Here is a 23,952-nt window from a genome sequence, read left to right as displayed (position 1 = left end):
CTTTTTGATGTCGGAGCCTTGCTCATCAAGAACCTTTCAACTTCACCAGCAGACCAAGGGCTCATTGACATATTGTTGATATTAGTCTTATTGATATCATAATTTGATCACAGCAAATATTCTTGAATAGATGCTATGCACTGTCATTTTGGCATGCTCAAGTCCTTGTATTCTTGAATAGATGCTATGCACTGTCATTTTGGCATGCTCAAGTCCTTTCTACAAGGGCACTGACAACCTGTAGACATATTTTAGGGGAAACAAACTTAGTCCATTTACACTTAAGGGCGAATTATCTTTTAAAAAGTATATTGATAAGAGATCTTCAGTCTTTTGGCAGATAGATTACCAAAATACCAAGTCTTCATTAATTTCTTACCAACCCTTGAAATTGAAGTCAATAGAGCTGGACATTGACAGCATTCTGGACTAGATTATAAATATTTTCATCAAATTTCAAAGATGATAAATTTCTGCGGACTTATCTGGCAGAATTTAAAGAGAACTCTGTAAAATAGAAAATAGGAGCATCCTTTGTTTAGTATGGAGATTGGATATTCACGGAGAGAATATCATTTCTATATTTTGTATGACAACTAGATCCCTCATTGATTCAATTAGACAAGGCATTAATTCTCCTGTTTCCTTCACTCCTGTTTGAAACTGATACCAATTAGTTATATTCTTTCTGATGTGGCATCTTTAATACCTAGTCGATACAATGCATTATATGCTCATATCTGACAAGCTTACAACAGAAGCAAAAATGGATTCGCGGACCTCCTTTCAATTGATAACATATGGAACTCTTTCTGAATATAATGAATAAAATTTTAATTGACGTGCAAAGGTAAAGGCAATGCCAATTGTACATCTAGAACTTATTGCATGTGTAGAAATACAATTTGTCCATCAAGAAGAGTTGGCAAAAATGTTGACAACTAAACTGTGGATCTACAATGCTACCTCTGCCTCAACATCCTGTCTTTTCACTTTATATGCTGATGAAGTCAAGAAATATGACGTAAACCATTATAACTGAAAAAATTCTCGAATTCTACAGGTTGAATCTCAAGGAGAGGTAATCTTAATAACGGTTAATGTGTTGGAATTGACAGAATCAAAAGAGAAGGAAAAGGAAAACAGGGCTAGCTACTTGAGTTGAACTTGCTTTCAACAGGATTCCCCATAGAATTAGCAGCAAAAAGATCTGATTTGGACTCATCTATAAAGATTTTCGAGTGGAAAAAGGCCCTTGTTTACATAAACAACTGGACAACTTATCCAAAATAATCACCGAGGCGTGAATACATCTGAACATCAAGAACAGTGATCCCATTTCTATACAAAACTGTTCAATGCCTACTTTTTTTTTTCAATGCTTTTCCAAGAGAAATTTGAATCTTGAATAAAATAACAATATCCTTCTTGATAGTCTGCCCTGACAAAGGACATCAGAAAAAGAAATTTTTAAGGTGTTTTATACAGTGACGGATGTTGATCAAGAAAAGAAAGCTTGGCTAGTTCCTCCCACATTGGGTTGACCTTATCCAGTTTAGAACAGAAGCACAGTCTATTGAATTGACAAAGTACCTGCCATTGATAACATACAGTATAAAATCCAAAATCCTCACTGACATCAACCCAGTGTAAAATTAACAAATGAAGATCTGGAATCATTTATCATTCATAGTGATACAAAATGCTTGAGTTGCCACTTTGATTTGTCACAGAAAAAAAGAGAAAAAAAATTAAATAAAATAAATACCGTGAACAGTAATACCTGTTTTGAGAACGATACTGTTTCAAGTCTTTAGTCTCCTTGCGGCTAATGCTTTTAACCATTTTAAGTGATTCATAAGTTGATGCATCAAATGAATCATAATATGCATCCGCAATGAAATTCACTATGTTTTCCTGCACTCACAAGTCATTTAGGTTATACTTGAATTAAAAACTCAAATATTGTGGAGATAAAACAGCCTTCAATAATGTCTGGCCAAATTTTCATTGTCACAAACTAAAGTATATTCATTGCACATTCTTAGCTTGTATTTCAAAGGGACACACAACACATATATACATACATGCATCTATACATCTCTGCGTATATTTATATGTATATGTAGTTGTACATTGTATGTATATATTTGTATACAGATGTTTATATGATGTAATCTATTGCAATAAAACAGTGGCACTAAATGATGGAATCTATCTAAAGGCCAAACTAGCATCTTTACAGAGAGGATAAAACTGGCAAAATGCAAAAAACTTGCCCGAGGCTTAAGTAATATTACTTTTATTTTGAATCAGTTCTTTAAGATTGAAAGAACAATTGTGTTCTACATATAGTAACATTTGCAATTTGCGTAAGTTTCATCTCTCCAAAATTTCCTGTCTACCAAAACGAATTTCTCACATAAATTTACAAGTTTGCTTCCAATAATCAGTATTCACTACATTGAAGGTAAAAAGGCAAATACTTGGCTATACAAGTGATCCAAAAAATCAGACCAAGTTAGCATTTGGACCATTGGGGTCACATCATTCCAGCTCAACATGTTGCCAAGGAGCCCATTGGTGAAGTTCATCACCAAAGTAGTGTGCAGACATGTTTTGGACATTAGACAGTTTGTTTCATGCTTGCGGAAGTTTTAGGATGGTAAGGGGCATCTCAAAATCTTCATTGGCAGATTAGACAAACTGACAAGTTTAATTCAGCTCATTAAGAGTCTCAAAAATGCAGTCATATTGTAGGGGCAAAATAATGGGGTAAATGATATCAAAAGTTGGATTGATTGCATATTCTGATTGAACTCAAACAACAGTGATTTTTTTAATGAAAAAAACAGCACCTAATTTCAAGTTTGTATGAAAAAGTTATGGCCTCCAAAAGATGCAAGCGAAATTGGGTAAAACACTCCTTCGCCCTAGCAACCTTGCATTTGCATAAAAGAATGTATTACTGATAAAAAAGGCGAATGTGCACACTTCGATTGAATGTACCCGTATATAGGCAGAGAGTTGGAAAATGTTGAGTTTTGAGAGGGTTTCTAAAGTCCGTTTCGTTCAGCTTCCACCATAGCAATTCGCTTTCAATTTCCACTATTTGGTAGATTGTTGGAGGTCTATAGTCAATCGTTCCATTTTGGAGCTAAGGGAGGACAAGCAAACTATCATCTAAATGATGGAGGTCCAGTTGGAACTGTTGCATGTGAAGTAGCAATAATACTCCATGTTGGAATGTGAGGGTTCTTCTTCAAGGAATGAATGATATAGTCTCCCTTCACTTTGTTAGTTTAGGCATGAGTAATAATCATCTTGTTAATGGGAGAACAATGGGTGTACGCCATTTCCCATATGTATGGGTGGTTATTGTCCTTTCAATCTATGTAGAATGGGTTGTTGCAGGTTTATATTCATGTCTTGGATAGTTTCTAGGAGTACAGCGTGTGGCAGTGTTGACGTGTATTTTATACACAATCATACACAGAATAAAATACCTAAAGGCATCTTATCCTCTCTTGAGAAAATAGTCTCTAACTGCTGAAGATTCGCATAAAGGATCAGTTAGGTAGACTCCAAGGTTCTTTGATGTAGGGTCTCTACGTGTGGACAAGCTCCAGTGGTATGATGTGATTTGCTGGAATCACAAGGGGACTTACATTGAACTTCCGATCTGCTTTGCTGGACACAGGCTCTTACTAACTTAGATTTGAAAAAAATGGAAAAAGGATAAGGGCGAAGAGAGGATCTAATCCTAATACTAAGAATGTAGGAGCAATGATTGATCTTTGACAAAACTCTAACTAGATCTTGTTTTGACATCAATGGAACATCTACACAAGACTAGTGCGATCTTCTAAGGGAGCTTTATGATGTTCAAATCATCACCGCAGGCATAGATACCATCCAAGTTGATGCATATCAATGAAGAGGCGACAAATTGAAATTGAGCTTAAGCTGAACGATTCCAGTCGACTACACAAGGCAAGTTTGCAATCAACAAACTGCTAGTAGTATGGATGTACGAATTCCACCATCAATCAATCACATTCCCTCCATTCATTTAATCATCTACCATCTAAGATTGAAGACTCAACAAGAAACCATGCAAATTGCAAGAAAAACGACATATTTCACCATTACTTCAATGAAAATGGAGTTTGTTTACAATCAATGGCAACAATTTCTTGCCTTGTCCTCCTATTCTACTCTAATTGCTATTCTATCAACTATATTCTAACTCTTCCAACTATTTACAACTCTCTCTAATCATCCTTTACAAATGAAGTGTTTGGGCTTATATAGTGCCCACAATACAATTTGATGGCTTAGATCAATTCAAGATCAATGGCCAAGATTTTACAATGAAAACCCTAATTAGGGTTTGTTACAACCATTACATAACATTTAATGCTTGACCAATGATAAAATTGTATTGCTTGGACACATGTCCCTTCTAGAAAAATCGACCAATGGATAGCCGGGGTAGGTACATCGAAGTTTGTGCCACCTTCCATGAGTTAAGTACATTGAATCTGGACATGCTGAGGTGGACTTCACTGACTGGAGGAGTGATGACTGGGATGCCACCTCATCTGACACTTGAAGCTTGCTAGATATTCAATTTGATGTCGTTGAGAGGCTATCTTTAATTAACTCTTGTTCTAACTCCTTTTGTCCTTGATGTGCAGGATGATGTACCTCGCCTTGGAACGCTGGATTGGAAGAGGTCGCCCTTGTCTTGGCTTGATCGTCCTGGCGAAGACCGTCCTTGATCCGGCTTGATTTTCCTTGAAGAGACCTCCATTTGATGCCTACACAACATTTCAAAATTAGTAACATGATTTTGCAATACATAACATAAATTAGAGAGCAAATTTTAGGAAACTTAATGATAAGTCCTTTATTAATCATTTCCTAAAAAAGACTGAGCTAAGGAAAAACAAAATTTCAAAATCAAGGCAATGACAATCAAAATTTCAAAATTAAAACAATAAAACCAAATCGCCATACCTCACCAGAGAACTAACTCTAGAATGCAAAATGAATAAAATTCGCCCAGGCAAAATTGAAATTCGATAGTCTTGATGTGATCTTCAAAAGAACGTTCCTCTTATCAACTTCACCACCCTTCAAGTCTTGGACGTGATCTCTAATGCCTTGGCAAATTCGCACTTCCTTGGATAGTACTAACGCCTTCCTTTGTATATAAATTCGCACCTCCTTGAACACAACTTCGCACTTCTCCCTTTGAATGATCTTGGCGCCTTCCTTTGTATACTCCAAATCGCATTTCCTCTTTGTCTTCCTCAAATCGCATGTAAGAGATGAAAATGATGATGTGAAAATGAAGATTTTCACCCTCCCTTTATAGCGCTCACCTCATACTTACCTTAAGGCCGACTTTTGTGAAATAAAGCAATTTTTAAACGATTTTAATTAAATAATAAAGGCCGACCTCCCTATCTAAGCGCTCCTCTTGATTTTTATTAATTAATAAATAATTAATTAAATGCCTTTATCATTTAAATTGACAAATTCGATTTTTACAAGGCAAAATAATTAATTAACATCAAGCGCAATATTTAAATGCTATTTTTAATAAAATATCGATTTTGTTAGCATTTAAATAAATTTAAAAAATGTGTTTTAAGCGCCAAAATGAAAAAGTGAGAAGATACGCACCTCATCGCCCTGGTCCCTGACTGGGGGACAGGAGCGATCCATCAATTTGATCATAATTCTTGCATTTTTTACGTCCAAGGTCTTCATCCTTACATCCAAATCGCCATTTTAGCTGGGTCCTTCAAGCTTGAATGTCTTTCTTGTGCGAACAAGTGCATCTCATGACCATTATCGCCCTAGTCCCTTGGAGAGGGACAGGAGCGATCTCCATTCTTTTACGTGAGATTCTTCGTTCTTGATGTCAATTCCTCGTCCATTATCCTTTAAACAACGTTTTGAACCTTTTGCAAGTTTGTTTTGCCATGATCTTCGAACGAAAATGAGTGCTTTGGCAAATATCACCCTGGTCCCTTCCTGAGGGACAGGAGCGATCCTAGTGTCCTGGCTCAAATTTGCAAACTTTTGATCTTCGTTCTTCGTTCATTGCCTTCCAAAGGACGCCCTTGATCTTGCGTGACCTTGCCTTGACATGCATTTAAAGGAACATGAGTGTTTTAATGAAATCGCCTTGGTCCTTGTCCAAAGGACAGGAGCGATATGAGTTCCTTAGCTTAATTGATAGCATTTGGACGTTCCAAACTTTGATATATCACTTTCAAAAGACGCCTAGGACCTCTTGCGACCTTGGAAAACCTTGACCTTACGTAAATCTTGCACAAAATGACCAATGCATCTAACATCGCCCTGGTCCCTTGGAGAGGGACAGGAGCGCTCTATGTCCTAGGATGCGAATTCCATCATTGTGACGACCTTTTAATGTTTGTGCTTGCTAAAGACGCCTTGAAATGTCCCTCGCCACCTTGTCTTGACTTGGATCGACCTTGAACTTGCATAGGAAGTAACATCACCATTGTATCGCCCTGGTCCCTTGGAGAGGGACAGGAGCGATCCTCCTTTTGTAGCCTTTATCTCACTTTGTCAGGTTCCAAGTCTATATTCAACGGATTCGTCTTTCTTCACTCCATTCGTTCATGCCTTGACATTGTTTGTAACTTTGCAAGAAAATCAATTATATCAAAAATCGCTCTGGTCCCTTCCTGAGGGACAGGAGCGAACTTAAGCATTTTGGTCCTTTGTTGACGTTTGATAATCTTCAATTTGTCTTCAACGGGTTCGATTGACCTCCTTTCTTGCCTTCGAACATAAAATTTGGTTGGTCTCTGTTCAGGACGTACCTTATGAAGAACTTCGCTCTGGTCCTTCAGTGAGGGACAGGAGCGAATTTGACCCTCTAGGCAAAACTTCATCATTTCATTGTTTTTGATCAAGTCTGGATGTTCTATCATGCTCATTTCGTCCTTCACCATGCCTTTGATGTCTCGATTCGTCCAGACAAGGTCAGGAATGGCTCAACTAAGCATTTTCGCTCTGGACCCTTGGTGAGGGACAAGAGCGATTCGCCTTGGTCCCTTGGAGAGGGACAGGAGCGCATTTCGCTCTGGACCCTTGGAGAAGGACACGAGCGAAATTTGACTTTTCGCACTCTCGATCAGGACAATTTTAATGGAATATAACATTTAAGTATAAGTGACATTTCCCTTTATGTTTCTTCTTTCTTATACTTTAAGTTATATTCCATATATACTTTCAGGATGTTTGAGAGTGGTTTCAGACCTCCAGGAGTTATATTGCAAAATCTAGTTTTTGGAGGTTTTTTCAGTTTCCAGACTTAGTCAAATTTCAGGGTCAGGACATTCCAGACTTAGCCAAATTTCAGGATCAGGACCTCACTCAAGCCGGACTTGGTTATCCATGTGATCTCCCCGACAGCACTTCAAGTTATATTCATTTGATAAAATGTACCTCTTTGGACCTTTTCACATCGTCAAGACGTTAAAATCCTGCAAGGACAAAGCAATATTTGATTTTAAGCTCCGGTCCTTCACTGAGGGACAGGAGCGATTTTGCTCCTGGAGGCATTTCTGTGCTCATGAAAATCTTCAATTTATATTCAATGGAAAGATCTCGCCTTTCTCCATCACTTCCAATTCGTAATTCATCTTGACCCTGCAGGAATAGTAAGATATTTGAAAACGAGCTCCCGTCCTTCACTGAGGGACAGGAGCGATTTTGCTCCTACAGGCCAAAATAACATGATTTTACACATTTAATCACTTCACAAGGCAAAAACAAATCATTTCCAATGCGTAGGATCAAATATCAAAAAAGTCAAAATTTGGTCAAAAATATTCAATTGGACAAAAATTCACATTTCATCTTCAACACTTAGACAAATTTAAGCTCTGCATCAATATTCCAATTGAAAATTAGACCATTCTGGCGAATTCATTTCATTCAAAATTTGCATTCTAGACAAGGAAATTCAAAAAGCTCCCAAAACCGACTGGATTCTGGCCTGAAAAGACAGTAATTAAAACCCTAAGGCTTGACCCTAAATCCAGACATCTAACAAACTAACAAAACCCTAGAAAAAGCAAAGCGAAAATGAGCAAAACGAGCAAAAAACATGGGTCCCCATTTGCAATGGGGCGATGTGTGAAAACGTCATAACAGGCAGTTGCCATGAAAGCTCTTGAATTAGCCCATGACAAATGTAACAGTTGGTAAAAGATTGTCTCATAGTGGCACAAGGAGTTTATCCTACTCTTATTGGAGTTTTTTCCATTTAAGGGTTTTCTGTCATGCCCCCATAAGAAATCCCAGCAGAAAACAAAAAGGGTTAAAATCACAACAGAAAATGGCTTGGATCACTACCTTCATTCATGAGCAAAGCCAATCGAAAAAGGAAGCAATTCAATTAATGCAGAACAGCGTCAACATGAGCAGTGTTTAACATCAAGGGGCAGCACTTAAGAAGGGTGGCATTCCTTGCAAGAGGATGTTGGTTCACAAAGGAGTGTGACTCTCCACCATTAAACAAGATATAAATGGGGAGTCATTTGTTTGGGAAAGGCATCAAGTGGAAATTTGAAAATTCAAAGGAAATTGAGTCATAAAAGGCAGAAATAAATATTGTCCTTAGCAATAATAATATTGTAAGTTTAAGAATAATATTAGTTACAAAAAAATAGATGTATAGATATACCTTGCAGAAATTAAGTGCTTGCTGATTGTAAGTAATATAAGTGCATTTCCTTTTAAGAGTATTTAATAGCAAATTCTGTAATATACACCCACCCTTGTTTTTTGTTTATTTTCTGTTTGAATGTGTTTGATAGAAGGAGATAGAAGAAGATAGAAGTGCAGAAATATATTGCAAGATATACAGATTTATAAAAGTAAATAATAAACGAAATAGCTTGCAATTACAATGCTCACAACCAGCTATATTTTGAAAGTTCAATACAGAAGTAAACTAGAGATACCCAGATGATTAAATCTCATTGCAAACATTTATTCAACATGTCTATTTGTTAATAATGCTGAATAATGAACTACAGGAGTAATAATCAGCAAACTGGTGTCCAGAGACCCTAGGCGACTACCACAAACTCCTCCAAATAGGACGGCTTGATGAAGGTTGATCAAACAACGTTCAAAGTGCCACAAAACATCAAATATATAGTCTAAAACCCCAATTGCCCAACTCTGGAAGTCTCATGCCCAGAAATGAAGAGGTACAGCCAGCCAATGGAAAGAATAATCAGCAATAAACTCCTCCAACCCTTCCTAAATGTTGACGTGTCTGAAATCGCATTGCTGCAAACTCCATACGGCCAACGCAGAATAGAATAGCCGACTGATTATCCTACTCTCTCTTGAGATAAGGAAGTCTCTAATGCTGTTTTCTAAGTTTGATCAAAGGAGACTACCTGAAGGTTTCTTTTGTCAGGTCTTGACTGCGGGATCTCTCAGTGGCTTGATGTGTTTATGCTGGAAACACAAGGGGACTTACGATGTGCAACAAGCTAGTCTGCTGTGATTCTCGAATTACGCAATAAAGAGCAAAAGGAAAGGGTTATGAGATCTAAAACTAACAACACGGGTATGCGGGTAGACAGATTCAACATAACCAATTCCTGCTTGGCCAGAATGGCTCACAACCTTGCAGGAACGGTGCAATCTTCAAAGGAACTTGGAAGATTTTCAGATTGGAGACGCACAGCTAAGCACCCAATTTTGGCGCAGCTCAGACGGACACCTGCAATTGAACTAAGCACAATCGAAGGATCAGTTAACCACACAAAAGGATACACAATCAGCATATCCTCAGTGGTATGAGCCCGAATCTATCAAATACCTGCACACCCAAAACATAAAGATCTATCTAAAATGCTGAAAGAAACCATGCAAACAGGATGAAAACAAGACAATAAACACCAAATCAATGTTCATATATTGATCTCAACTGCCTATTACAACAATTTCTGCAGCATCTCTATGCTACTGCTAAGATCTAACCTATTCTAACTCTAAAATCTAACTATCTAGCAATTTCTAACAATCTAACCCTTTACAAAAGAAGGGCCTCTGCCTTTTATAGATATTACAATTTTGAACCGAAGGCTAGGATGGACTGCATCCAAGGGTCCTGATTTGTCTTCCAGAAGCTGACAGCTCTTCAAACCTCCAGAATCGCGCCATAAACCCATTTAAAACGCCCAAGACTCCAAAGGTAAAATACGCAGAAGTAAAAAACCAAGGATCAGATTTCACAATCGAAGAGAAAGAGAAGCATTTTCAAGATACATCCCGCAAAGAGCTTCTCAAGCCAGACGTCGTAATTAAATTAATGTTTGTTAAAATTAAATTATTTAATTTTTTCAAATTGATTTAATGAAATGAAATTGGTTGATCGCAGGACGTCATCGAAGAACCAGGAGAAAGACCTGAAATGCAAATCGAGGAAGGGTCGCAATTCAAGGCCAGGCGCTGAAGATTGGAAAGGAAAGATACAGGAGCGCAAGAGCAACCGAGCATTGGGAACCGTGCCGTTGAACAAAGATGAAGTCCACCGGCGAAATTGGAGGCAAAAGGCAAAAGAACACTCTGAATGCTGCAAGTTTATGCATTCTCAGAAAGTGCACAGATGGATTTAATTCTAGGAATTCAATTCCTAAAAGGGCTGAAATTGCTTTATTGTAAACTGCCTATGGGTCCCGTGCAAGATATTTTTGTGGATAACTATTCCCAACCACCAAGAAGACCAGATAGACCTGAATTAAAGCCAAAAGTGGTTGCTAGTTGAGATATTTGTTGGTTGGATAACTGAGAATTAATTCGGCATGGGTCAAAGCTGTCAGCTTCTGGAAGACAGATCAGGACCCTTGGATGCAGTCCATCCTAGCCTTCGGTTCAAAATTGTAATATCTATAAAAGGCAGAGGCCTTTCTTCTGTAAAGGGTTAGATTGTTAGAAATTGCTAGATAGTTAGATTTTAGAGTTAGAATAGGTTAGATCTTAGCAGTAGCATAGAGATGCTGCAGAAATTGTTGTAATAGGCAGTTGAGATCAATATATGAACATTGATTTGGTGTTTATTGTCTTGTTTTCATCCTGTTTGCATGGTTTCTTTCAGCATTTTAGATAGATCTTTATGTTTTGGGTGTGCAGGTATTTGATAGATTCGGGCTCATACCACTGAGGATATGCTGATTGTGTATCCTTTTGTGTGGTTAACCTGATCCTTCGATTGTGCTTAGTTCAATTGCAGGTGTCCGTCTGAGCTGCGCCAAAATTGGGTGCTTAGCCGTGCGTCTCCAATCTGAAAATCTTCCAAGTTCCTTTGAAGATTGCACCGTTCCTGCAAGGTTGTGAGCCATTCTGGCCAAGCAGGAATTGGTTATGTTGAATCTGTCTACCCGCATACCCGTGTTGTTAGTTTTAGATCTCCTAACCCTTTCCTTTTGCTCTTTATTGCGTAATTCGAGAATCACAGCAGACTAGCTTGTTGCACATCGTAAGTCCCCTTGTGTTTCCAGCATAAACACATCAAGCCACTGAGAGATCCCGCAGTCAAGACTTGACAAAAGAAACCTTCAGGTAGTCTCCTTTGATCAAACTTAGAAAACAGCATTAGAGACTTCCTTATCTCAAGAGAGAGTAGGATAATCAGTCGGCTATTCTATTCTGCGTTGGCCGTATGGAGTTTGCAGCAATGCGATTTCAGACACGTCAACACTAAATCAGTCAGAATGAATAATCTTTGCCAATCAGAAGCTCTGAAACTAAAGGAGAATTCCAAATCAAAACACCATTAAAGATCCAATGCCATTCCTAAATGAAACCACCAAAATCCTCCAGAATGGGCCTCTCACCAATGTGGACGATGTCACCTAGTCACTATATGTAAACATTTATAAGCTTATGATAATGTTATACATTTGAAAGTTTGAAACTACGAGTATGAATTATAAAATTTCAAATATTGGGTGTTTGAAGATCATACGACGTGTAATGTTTGAATGATGACTCATTGATAGTCAAATTAGACTTTCATGTTTTCTCTAAATGAACAATTTCCTCTTTTTTTTGTAAAACTATGGCTTTTTTTTTTTTCTGAGTCCTAGCCAAGTTTTTTGCTGAGTTCGTGCCAAGTCCTGTTTTGGGCTGCCGGGTCCAAGTTTTCAAACTTTGGTTTGAGCAACATGACCTGTGTCAATAGAGCAATGGTTTTCAAGTTTTGGTGTCATGAGAACAGATTTTAGGGGCAGAAAAAACGACTTCTGGATTTTGGGGATGGTGAACAGACACTTATTAGTTATTACAATAATATATAAAAAATTCATATTTGAAAAATGAATCACAAAGACAGTAAAAGAAATTGCAATCTATCATTTATGTGACAAATATGAGTAAAAGACAATATGTTCTTTAGATATAAGCGGGCAAGATATTCATAGTGAGATGCTATTCAAACATAGGAGGTACTTCCTAGGGGTATTTTTCTCCCATGGCTATGTCGTCATACCAATGTGTTCTTCAAACCTTGTAACAACATATGTCAAAAAGAAATCTCTCAACAATTCGGAAGCAATCCATTGGTAGTCAATTAGATATACTCATTAAATTTATTTATCTTCTAGATTCAAAAGGAACATATATAAGCATTATGTAGCTTAATGTTCAATTTTGATGAAGTTTCTATTTAAATTTTGACCAAGATTAATAAACCTTCTATACAACCTAGAGAAGAGAAATTAGTAGTTGAGCAGGTTCCAATAGTTGTAAGTGTATTTAGCATTAGAAGATCATTTCTTTTTTCACTTTAACACTATTGGTTGTGATTTCAAAGATATTAGTGGTGACTCTCATTACTAATAGTTAAATGAAATGTACTTTTCAGAACAAATCAACTAAAAAAGACAATTTATGTGACCTCACATGAGCATACAAAAAGACATGGCCATATCAATTTCTGCTTGAAATAGAATAAAATACCTGATATGTAAATTCCAACCAAAGATGATTCATTACAGACTAGAGTAGTACCCATCACTAGGTACTAAACTGTTTATAGTAATATAAATTCAACATATCAGTTAGAAAGTTGGATGTGGAAGGTCAAAAATTCACACAATAAAAAACTAGAATAGCTGAGCCCATGTTATTACATGATATTCTAACAAGAGAATTCTCTATACAAATACAGATGGTAACTAAAGTCTCATAAAAAGAGAGAGAGTAGTATCCTGACCAGAGGTTGAGAAGCATCAAGCCAATAGTATAATGGTTCATTGCGGAACCATGTTATTTGCTGCTTAGCAAAATTCCTGTGCACAAAACAGTTTTAATTGTAAACACGTGTTAGACAAATTCAAAACTACACTTAATATTGATACTATGTCAAATCTAGTAATTGCACATTGTTTCTTCCATTCAAGAAGAAATAAAATGTTTATTATACAATAAATTTAAATAGATATGTATGCATACAAAAAAACAAATATAAGCATGGAACAAAAACTTATTTTTTAGTGCCAATTCTTCCCTTGTGTAATTTGTATCCTCATAACCAAAATTTGTTTGTATAATACACCACCCACAAAACTTAATTTAGTATATACCAGCTTCATAGGAAGTCAAATAATCATGATAACACTATTTGCTTCAGAGAAGCAGCCCATAAGAACCAAGTTTGAAGATAGATCCATTATTTTCTCTATACCATGTGCATAATTGAAATCATGTAAGTAGACAACTTATGTAAAATCAAAATATCATTTTCTTATTGGTGCACAAAACAAAGAAAATCTCATAGTAGAAAAGAGGGAACTTATATACATGTCAATGAATGACCAAATATAGTTGAAAGCGAAAAAATTTACATCATGTACAATACCTAAGAACTAGGGCAAAGGGAAAAAACCAAAGAAATGCATACTTAGACCTTAACCTAAAATAATGGTAGCCTCCAAACTAAAACAATTATAAATATGTGTGTAAGGGGAAAACAACACAAAGCAATGAAAGCAAATGAAATACCATGTCTGGACCCAATCCACACACAAGACCCCAAGCTAGGGCACCAAACCTGAAAACCATAGTTCACAAAATCACCAAGTACTCAAGTTCTTTTTCTGGTCAGTACTTCCCAAAAAAATCCAGTCTCAGTAACGAATTTTTGGCAAGTCGTAGTCTCAAAACATGGTGAAATATGCAGAAAATTCACTAATACAAAACAGATGCAAGAAAAACGTGAAATAGATTACTAAAAAGTGTGGATGTGTTGCCTTTATCAGCCCTAACTACCCAAGGTAAAGAAGCACACTTTCATTTCAACATTGTTAACCAGATTGGAAGGAGTTTATAGTGCATTCAAAGGTTTGTGTGGTCTCAAAAACCTTCATACCCCCACACGGGGCACTACCCCTCAACCCTACTAGGGATGGTATCCACCAACCCCTATACTGTAGATGTATTTCACATAAATTTGTGCTTTTTTCAATTTACGTATTTTTTAAGTTGTAAGCTCAACAATATTTGGTCTACGGAATCCAAGTTTGAAAACTATACTCAAAACCATACTACATTATTAAATTTATAGGGATATCCTAGAAATGTACATAAAAATGTCGGTACTCAAGAACAAAGAGCAGGCATTCCTTTTGCAAAAGACAAACTAAGAGGCCAGCCACAATGAAAAAGAACTAGTAATTTATTAAAGAAAAAAAATGTGATGAATGCACATTGCAATTCATTAGTAATTTCTCGTGTAGACAGTGATGACCCAAATAATAACAATTCCTCTTATTAGAGAGAAACATTAGAAGTTGTCATGACTGCCTGAATTGCATTCAATTTAACCTTTTTTAATGGGAAAAATGCATGAGTTTAGATTGCAATGTACAACTAGGGTCAACTATGTAGTATAATTAGATTTCACTTTCAATGCTTTGGGTATCTCCAATAGACCCATCATCGAGTTAACAACAAGTCAAAGCATCACAAACAAAACATGCTTAAGTATTAGACTTTGGATATCCCCAAAAATGCATACACATTATTATAGCTATTGAAAAACTATTATGTTTGTTTGTGCATGTTTGTTTGTTAGTCAGTAGGCACAAAAGTACATGTGTGTGAGGACATATGCATGCATGCATTTAGGTAAAAAAATTATTGACTGCAGGAAAATGATCTTAAGTGAAAGTGCCGGTTCTAGTTCAAGCAGTTCAAACAGTTAGATTTCATTGGTGTTGCTCAAACTAAAACACATGAAATTTGAACATTAAAGTCTTTATTGCATGCTTTTGTCACTATTAAAGTATAAATAAATAGCATATTTTTACAATCTAACCAATACATCGTTTTCACATAAATTCTAAGAGAATTGAAAGAAAAACCCGTCTCATTGTAGAATTTCCATTCAATTTTGAAGTCTTGGAAGTGTTAAAAGAGTTGACCATTGTCTATTCATGTTTCTTGAATCGAAGTTTAGTGCGTGTGGCACATTAGATGTGTAGGAATTAGCTTTGGTGTAAGAATAAAAGAACCAGTTTGTTATCTTTTACCTTCGCATGCTCAAGTTGATATTGTATTCATTATACCAGATTTCCATGTAGTTTTTAGCTCTTGGAAGCATTAAAAGAGTTGAGCATTATCTATTCATGTTTCTTGCATCAAATTTAGTGCATGTAGTACACCATATGCGTAAGCATTAGCTTTAGTGTAAGGATGAAAGAACCAATTTGTTATCTTCTACCTTGGTATGCTCAAGTATATTGTGTTTATTATACCTATGTGATGCTATGTCTGTTATACAGTATACTTGAGTAATATGACAGTTAGGCAGATCATTTTTCTGACCTAGCATGTGCTTGTGCATGATCTAACTTTGAGATTAATCATAGTTGATACAACTGATCATGGACAATTAACGCACCAATACACCTTTTTGGTTGACTTCTATCTATGTTCATGAATCTCTCAGTTATTCTAACTAATTCTCAATGTCGTTTGTATTTGAAGAGACCATATATATATATATATAGTGTGTGTGTGTGTGTGTGTGTGTTTGCCCCATAGGGTACATGTTCAGTACATAACAGAATGCAAGCAAAACATAACAGTACACATATGCACAATGTAGAGAGAACTCGCAGATATATATTCATTGATCATAGAATTACAATGTATCTCCACAATAACATTTTCAGTCTAACATAACATAACCTGAAGGTAAGTACATAGACATATATACGGGTGTCGAATGGTAGCGAGTGCCAACCGTCAGCTAACCATCGACCCCTCAACAACAACTAACAACTACTAATTTACTCGACATCATCCCCCCAAAAAAGAAAGTTGTCTACCGACGACACACAACAAAATGGGGAATACAACTATACAAAATAAATCAAGGAGATTGGGGCCGAGAGAGTGTCCCTGATGAGGAAGGTGTAGGTGAGGTAGATGCCGCCAACTACTCCCTCAACTAGTGGACCTACTGTGTTCGTTGCTGTAGATCCCTCTCGGCTAACAGTTGTCTTTCCTTGGTGGTTTTCACAATAAATATTGCCTCCATTACCCCCTTGTGCTTCTTATCGATGTCCTCAAAGGCGAGTCTCCACAGCTGTTCGCTCAGCCAGCTCGTGGTCCAACTGCTCTTCCAAGACTATCACCCGAGACCTCTGCTGGACTAGCTCATCCTCAACCATCTAAAGCCGAGTGGCTAACTCCTCCCAAGCTGTAATAGTTGCCATCTGCTCGGCCTCAGCCCCTACTGCTGAATGCTGGGCCTGTCGAATCTCATAATACCCATTCCAAAATGCCTGCTAGACCCTCTCGAGCAAGGAGTGTGTCCTACTCTCGCCATCTAGCTCGACACCTCCATTCCTCCAACATGGCAAACATCTTCGTAGCAAGCCATCCCCGAGAGTCAAAACATCGCACAAACTCCTCAGCACACCCCCCTGTAGCAAACATGAGTAGGTGCTCCACTGCCTGATCCGTCATCCCGAGCGCCAATTCCAATACCGAGGCCACCATCCTCCGTGCACCCGCCTCCATATCCACTAGAAAGTACTTGAGAGCACCCAACTCACCGTGAGTCTTGAACAATACCTACTGATTGGGCCCAAGAGCCCTGGACTCCCCTCCCAACAAAACCATGTCATGCAGAGGGTCCAACTCCAATTCCCTTTGGTGGGAACTCCCCTCGTCCAAATCCATAATATCAAGTTGTGGCAACACTTGTTGCTGTTGTGTTCAAAGAGGCAAAGGTCCAATAGGTGCCATGGAAGTCACCTAATAGTTGCAACTCATATCGGTCGGGTGGCACTTGTGTCCGTACTGAAGAGCACGCGATTATAATGAGAGGGGGGGGGGGCTGAATCAATATAATAACACTTTTCAATTTAATACTTTGCAATTAAAATAATTATGCATATCAACACAATAACACAAAGGTTTAAGTGGAAACCTAATGCAGGAGAAAACCACTGAAAATGCTTGCTATATATAAATTTCTTTTACAATGTTTGTGAGCACCAACCCACTGGAAGCACCAACCTCCTAACTCTGTTTTGTGAGCACCAACCCACTGGAAGCACCAACCCCCTAATCTGGAAACAATGAGCACCAACTCACTTCACTTTGAATCTGAAATCTTCATTTTGATGTGTTGTTGTACCAACTAATGAAGGACAATTTTTCAACAAATTTGATTATCACTCTTTTGTTCAAACTATTATGATTCCCTTCTCAAACCTGCACAATTTTATCTATGTCTGCACATATGCTTCTTATCAAATCTGATGTAATATTGATCAACCTTTATATAACCCACACTAATTCCATAAATCTGTCAAGATTTTATCTTAAATCTGCTACAAGATAATTATCATCTTCTTTTACTTCTTAAGATCACTTCATTATATATCTCCTCCTTGAATCTGATATATTTTGAGACTTTCAGCATATATGTGTTAATGTTCCCTTAGTATCGCACTAAACTTCCATTATTATCTAACACCACTCAACTTTCACATCTTTTTGTCTGCCTTATATATATTATCGAAGCATTATAACTCTTCGTGGAAACATCGCAAGCTTTCATTTATTTATCGCAAACCTTCATTTACAAAAATGATAATATAATTTTATCGCAAGTTTTTATTGGTGGTAATAATATATTTTCTTTCCGCTATTAAAAGGTCTGCTTCATTTATATTTGATAAACAAAGTCAGTTTAATTTGTTTGAATAAAAGCCGCCTTACAAAGTTCGATTAATATGTTCTTTTAATGTGCTGATAAAATTTCAATTAATATGTATCTGCCAAACTTTATAATTTGTAGAAAATGAGCCACCACATCCGCTTCATTTATCTTCCGCTTCATTGTTGACGATAATAAACTATTTCCACCGTGAGTCTTTGCTAATGTCTTCATTTTCATACTCCATCGTTTTTTATTAGGCCCGATAAATATATATAAATGCCGCTACAAAATATATTTACGGTATATGTATGATGTCTTTTGCTGTGGAATGTGCCGCCTCTAATATAAACATGTGCCGCTAAATAACATATTTAGTATTCTGTATAATATACCTGTAGGCCCTGTGTATAATTTATGAATTTCCTGAATGCACCAGTAGGCTCTATGTATATGCTGCACCTATAGGCGGCTCTGTATATATTAATGACATCAATGACAATATCTTCATCAATCTCCCCCTTTGTCATTGATGACAACCTTTCAATTTAGATTGCTCCCCCTCAATCCAATACTCCCCATGTCTCCAATTTCTCCCCCTTTGACATCAATGGCAAGAGATTTTCTGTTGTTTGTAACCTAACCTTCTTTAATGTATGTTTCATACAAAGCACTTACTGAAAGGATGAGAGTGATATTACTCCCAATTTCTCCCTTAGGTACTCAAAAGTCTCTTTTGGAAGAGGCTTTGTGAAGATATCTGCTAACTGCTCTTTTGTTGGAACATATTCCAAATTTACTTGCTGCTCAAGAACCTGTTCTCTTAAGAAATGAATCTTGATAGGAATGTGTTTTGTCCTGGAGTGCACCACTGGATTCTTTGACATACTGATTGCACTTGTATTATCACAATAGATAGAGATAGGATGATCATACTCAATCTTAACATCTTGCAAGGTTTGTTTCATCCACAATACTTGCGTACAACATGCTGCTGCTGCAATGTACTTTGCCTCTGCAGTAGATAGAGATGTTGAAGCCTGTTTTTTGCTCAACCAGGATACAAGGTTGTTGCCAAGGAAAAAGGCTCCTCCACTGGTGCTTTTGCTATCATCCTTGTCACCTGCCCAATCGGCATCTGTGTATGCTTTGAGAGTGAAGTCATCACATTTTGGATACCAAAATCCAAAATCCATTGTACCCTTTAAATACTTGAAGATTCTTTTTACTACCTGTACATGTGTTTCCTTTGGTGCTGCTTGATACCGTGCTGCTACACCAACAGCTTGCATTATATCTGGCCTGGTAGTTGTTACATATAAGAGACTTCCAATCATGGATCTATATTGCGTCTGATTTGCATCAGGGGATTCATCATTTTTACTAAGTTTGCAACCAGTAACCATAGGAGTACTGAAAGGATGACAATCCTCCATTCTGAATTTCTTCAACATCTCCCTAACATACTAAGTCTGTGAGAGAAATATCCCTTCATCTATTTGTGAAATCTGCAATCCCAAGAAGAAAGAAAGTTCTCCAAGCATAGACATCTCGAATTCTTTTTGCATGTTACAAGCAAATTCTTCACACATTTGATTCTTACTACCACCAAAAATGATATCATCTACATAAACAACTACAGTCAGCAAATGATTACCTTCACATCTGAAATACAAATTACTGTCTGCTGCTCCTCTTTTAAACCCTTGTGTTTGAAGGTAGTTGTCTAATCTGGAGTACCATGCTCTGGGGGCTTGTTTGAGGCCATAGAGTGCCTTTTTTAATCTGCATACATAATCTTCCTCTTCTGACAAGATAAATCCTTCGGGCTGTTCAATATACACTTCCTCTTCTAAATCACCATTTAGAAAGGCTGATTTCACGTCCATTTGATATACTTTGAAACCCTTATGACTTGCAAGAGCTAGAAACATTCTGATGGCTTCCAACCTGGCAACTGGGGCAAAGGTTTCTTCAAAATCGACTCCTTCCACTTGTGCATAACCTTTACACACAAGCCTTGCCTTATTTCTTGTAATTTCACCATCCTCATTCATTTTGTTCTGAAAAACCCACTTGGTTCCAATGACATTTTTGTTTGAGGGTCTTGGAACAAGCTCCCATGTTTGATTTCTTTCAATTTGGTCCAACTCCTCATTCATAGCATTTACCCAATACTTGTCTTCACTAGCTTCATCAAAATTTTTTGGTTCTATCTTAGAAAGTAGACAGAAATGAGCATGTTCTATGGTGGTAGCCAGTCTTCTCCTTGTCTGAATATTTGTATCCAACTCTCCAATAACCAAGCCTTTTGAATGATTTTTCTGAACAAACTTTGATGGATTTTTTAATGGTGTCTTTAAAGGTGTCTTTGATAGTGTTTTTTATGGAGTTTCAAAACTTTCTTGTTCCTCATTCTCACTTTCTTCTTTTAATTCTTCTTCCTCACTTTGTTCCTTAGGATGATCTTCTATAGCTTTCTCAAATTGTCTTCCTTCATCTATCTTCACATTAGCACTTTCAACTATCTTGTGAAGTCATTTATTGTAGCATTTATAAGCTTTGCTTCTGGTGGAATATACAAGAAATATTCCCTGATCTGACCGGGCATCAAACTTTCCCAAGTCCTCTTCATCTCTTCTAATGTAGCAAGTGCTGCCAAAAATCTTGAAATAATCAACAGTTGCAGCCCTTCCTTTCCATAGTTCGTATGGTGTCTTGTCATTGTTTACTCTTATTTGCGCTCTCTTCAATATGTACACTGCTGTGTGAACTGCTTCTTTCCAAAAGGTGTCAGCAATCTTTGATTACTTCAACATAGCTCTTGCCATTTCCTGAACTGTCCTGTTCTTTCTTTCAACAACTCCATTCTGTTGTGGAGTTCTTGCTACTGAATGTTGTCTTCTTATTCCATGTTTTGTGCAGAAATGTTCAAACTCATTTGAAGTGAATTCTCCTCCTCGGTCTGATCTAAGACACTTAATTTTGGCATCCATCTCATTTTCAACTAAATCTTTGAAAGCTTTAAACTTTGCAAGAGCCTCAGATTTTTCTTTTAGGAAGGCAACCCAAGTCATCCTGGAATAATCATCTATAAGTAGCATAAAATACCTTTCACCTTGCAAACTTTTTGTTTTGGTTGGTCCACACAAGTCTGTATGTATAAGCTCCAGAGGTTTTGAAGAAGAGTATTCTTTGGACTTAAAGCTTACTCGAGTTTGTTTTCCAAATTGACATTGCTTGCAAATGATATTTGATAGTTTTGTAATTCTAGGCATATCCCTCACTGCTTCCTTTTTGCTGATTTTGACAAGATTGTCAAAGTTAAGGTGGCCTAGTCTTTTGTGCCATAGCCAACTTTCATCTTCTTGAACAAAATTACATGTTTCTTTATTTATTTCATTTGGAATATACAAGTTATTTGTCGTTCTATGAGCATTTGCAATAATTCTTCCATCCTTTTTAATCTCACATCCTTTAGACAAGAATGTTACACTATGCCCTTGGTCACAAAGTTGACTAACACTTAACAGATTTTCTTTTAATCCTTTAACATATAGCACATTTTCAGTTTTAGTCTTTCCATAATCTAGGCTAAGTGTTCCTTTACCTTTTATTTCTCTTTTTGTGTTATCACCAAATCTTACTGTTCCTTCATCTACTGGTTCAAAGGAGATGAACTTGTTTTTGTCCCCTGTCATATGGCTTGAACATCCACTATCTACATACCACCTATCCTTCTTGTTCTTTGCATGAAGAGCTATTTGAACAAATAGGGATTCTTTATCTTCTTCTTGTTTTTTCTTCCAAGTCATTCTAGACGTTTCCTCCTTTTTGATGGGTACATCTTCCTTTCTTGGTAAACTAGGAAAGATAGTTCTGCAAAATGTGGCTGTGTGTCCAAAGTTGTGACACTTATAGCATATTACATCATAATTCCTTAGAGGAGAAAATGAATTGTGGTTCTTTGGAGTAAAATTAGAAATATTTCTAGTATGACTCCTACAATGTATTGCTTTGTGACCAAACTTATAACATGAAAAACAATGTCCTTTGAATGAATAATTATTAGTTACATGTGATTTCTTTAGGTGGGATGTTTTCAACACATTAGTGGGAGGATGAGATTTATGGGTATCATTCTTCCTTCTTTTACTTTCTACTATCTTCCATGACTCATCCAAGGTTTTTGAACTAGTAGCCTTGGCTGTTTGATCTTCTTTATGTCCTAGACCTAATTTAATGAAGGTAGGTCTTTGTGTTTTGAGAAGTTTATCCATTTTCTTGGTACTGTCTTCAAATTTCTGAGGTTTCTCCAAGTCTTGTTTTAAGGAGACAATTTCTGATTCTAATTTACTGCATCCTTCCTCTTTACTTTTAAGCTGATCTTTTATCTCTTTCTCATTCTTCTTTGCTTCCTCTAATTGTATTTTTAGGTCTTCAATGAGCTTGCTTGACTCTTGTAATTTTGTCTTATATTTTGAAATCCTTCCTTCTGGTTTTTCATTTTGTTCATAAGCATAATGTAACTCTTCTTCTAGATCTACATCTTCTTCATCACCCATAGCCTCTTGTTCTTCTTCTTTTTCATCTTCATCATCCTCAACTTTCATTGCCATGAAAAGAATTTCTTCTCCATCACTGCTCGACATATCTTCAGAGCTTTCTTTTGATGAACTAGAGCTTTGTTTAGAGTAGAAGCTTTTCTTATGCTTTGAGTAGTTCTTCTTGAAGTATTTCTTTCCTTTTATCTTTGGATAGTTCTTCTTTTCCTCTTCACTACTATCGCTTTCATTTTGAGGACACTTTGAAGCATAGTGCCCTACCTTACCACAATTGAAACATTTAAATGGAAATTTGCCTTTATATTTGCCTTTGCCCTTTTTGAATTTCCTCATGAAATAAGCTTTAGCCTCATCTGATTCACTGCTTGAGCTCTCCTTTGGTGCATGGTTTTTGTTTTTGCCTTTCTTTGATATTTTGAAAGTTGCTTCTTTTAGAGAGGGTTTGTCTTTTCTTCTCATTTCATAGGCTGTGAGAATTCCAAACAATTCATCTTTTGTCAATGTTTTCAAATCCTTCATTTCTTCTATGGCTGATACCTTAGGATCAAATTTCATTGTCAAAGTTCTTAGCAATTTCCGAACAAGGAGTGTGTCTTCAACTTCTTCTCCCAATGCTGTGATTGCGTTCACAATTTCATCCACACGCAAGAAGTAGGCAGCGATGTCTTCATCTTCCTTCATTTTAAAACTTTCATATTTCATTCTAAGTGATTGAAGTTTGGCTTCTCTTACTTTTTCATCCCCTTCATAGATACCTTTTAATTTGTTCCATATCTCTTTGGCTGATTTGCAATGCATAACCTTCATAAATTCGGAATCTGCTAGACTGCATAGAAGGGCATGTTCAGCTTTAGCATTATTCTCACTCTTCCTCTTTCCTGCCGTATCGGTCGGAGGAGTTGACGGAGGTGTGTACCCATCCACCACGAACTGCCAAACATCATAACCAAGTGCGTTCAGATAGGCTTTCACCTTGATACTCCAAAATGCATAATTTGTCCCATCGAAGATTGGATTTCTAACTGCATAGTTATCTACCATTGTGCTCTTTAAAGGATCTACCTTCAAGCTATAAGGCTACCTCTGAAGGAACCTGCTCTGATACCAATTGAAGAGCACGCGATTATACTGAGA

At 36.9% G+C, this 23,952-nt stretch overlaps 1 protein-coding gene across 1 annotated transcript in view; it reads right to left on the bottom strand.

Annotated features, from left to right (window-relative positions):
- Positions 1 to 969: 969 nt before the first annotated feature.
- The window catches only part of LOC131028946 (tRNA dimethylallyltransferase 9), a 187,470-nt gene continuing 164,487 nt past the window's right edge, over positions 970 to 23,952 (bottom strand). The window contains exons 9-11 of the mRNA XM_057959329.2: positions 13,292 to 13,367; positions 1,784 to 1,917; positions 970 to 1,593 (exon numbers count right to left, since the gene is read on the bottom strand). Of these exons, the coding sequence (XP_057815312.1) occupies positions 1,521 to 1,593; positions 1,784 to 1,917; positions 13,292 to 13,367 (283 nt within the window). The 3' untranslated portion in view covers positions 970 to 1,520. The remainder of the gene's footprint in view (positions 1,594 to 1,783; positions 1,918 to 13,291; positions 13,368 to 23,952) is intronic.

Source organism: Cryptomeria japonica, chromosome 7, assembly GCF_030272615.1.
Source record: "Cryptomeria japonica chromosome 7, Sugi_1.0, whole genome shotgun sequence".
NCBI classification, from domain to species: domain Eukaryota; kingdom Viridiplantae; phylum Streptophyta; class Pinopsida; order Cupressales; family Cupressaceae; genus Cryptomeria; species Cryptomeria japonica.
Note: the sequence above shows the minus strand (reverse complement) of the source record. Positions and strands in the feature narration are given on the sequence as shown.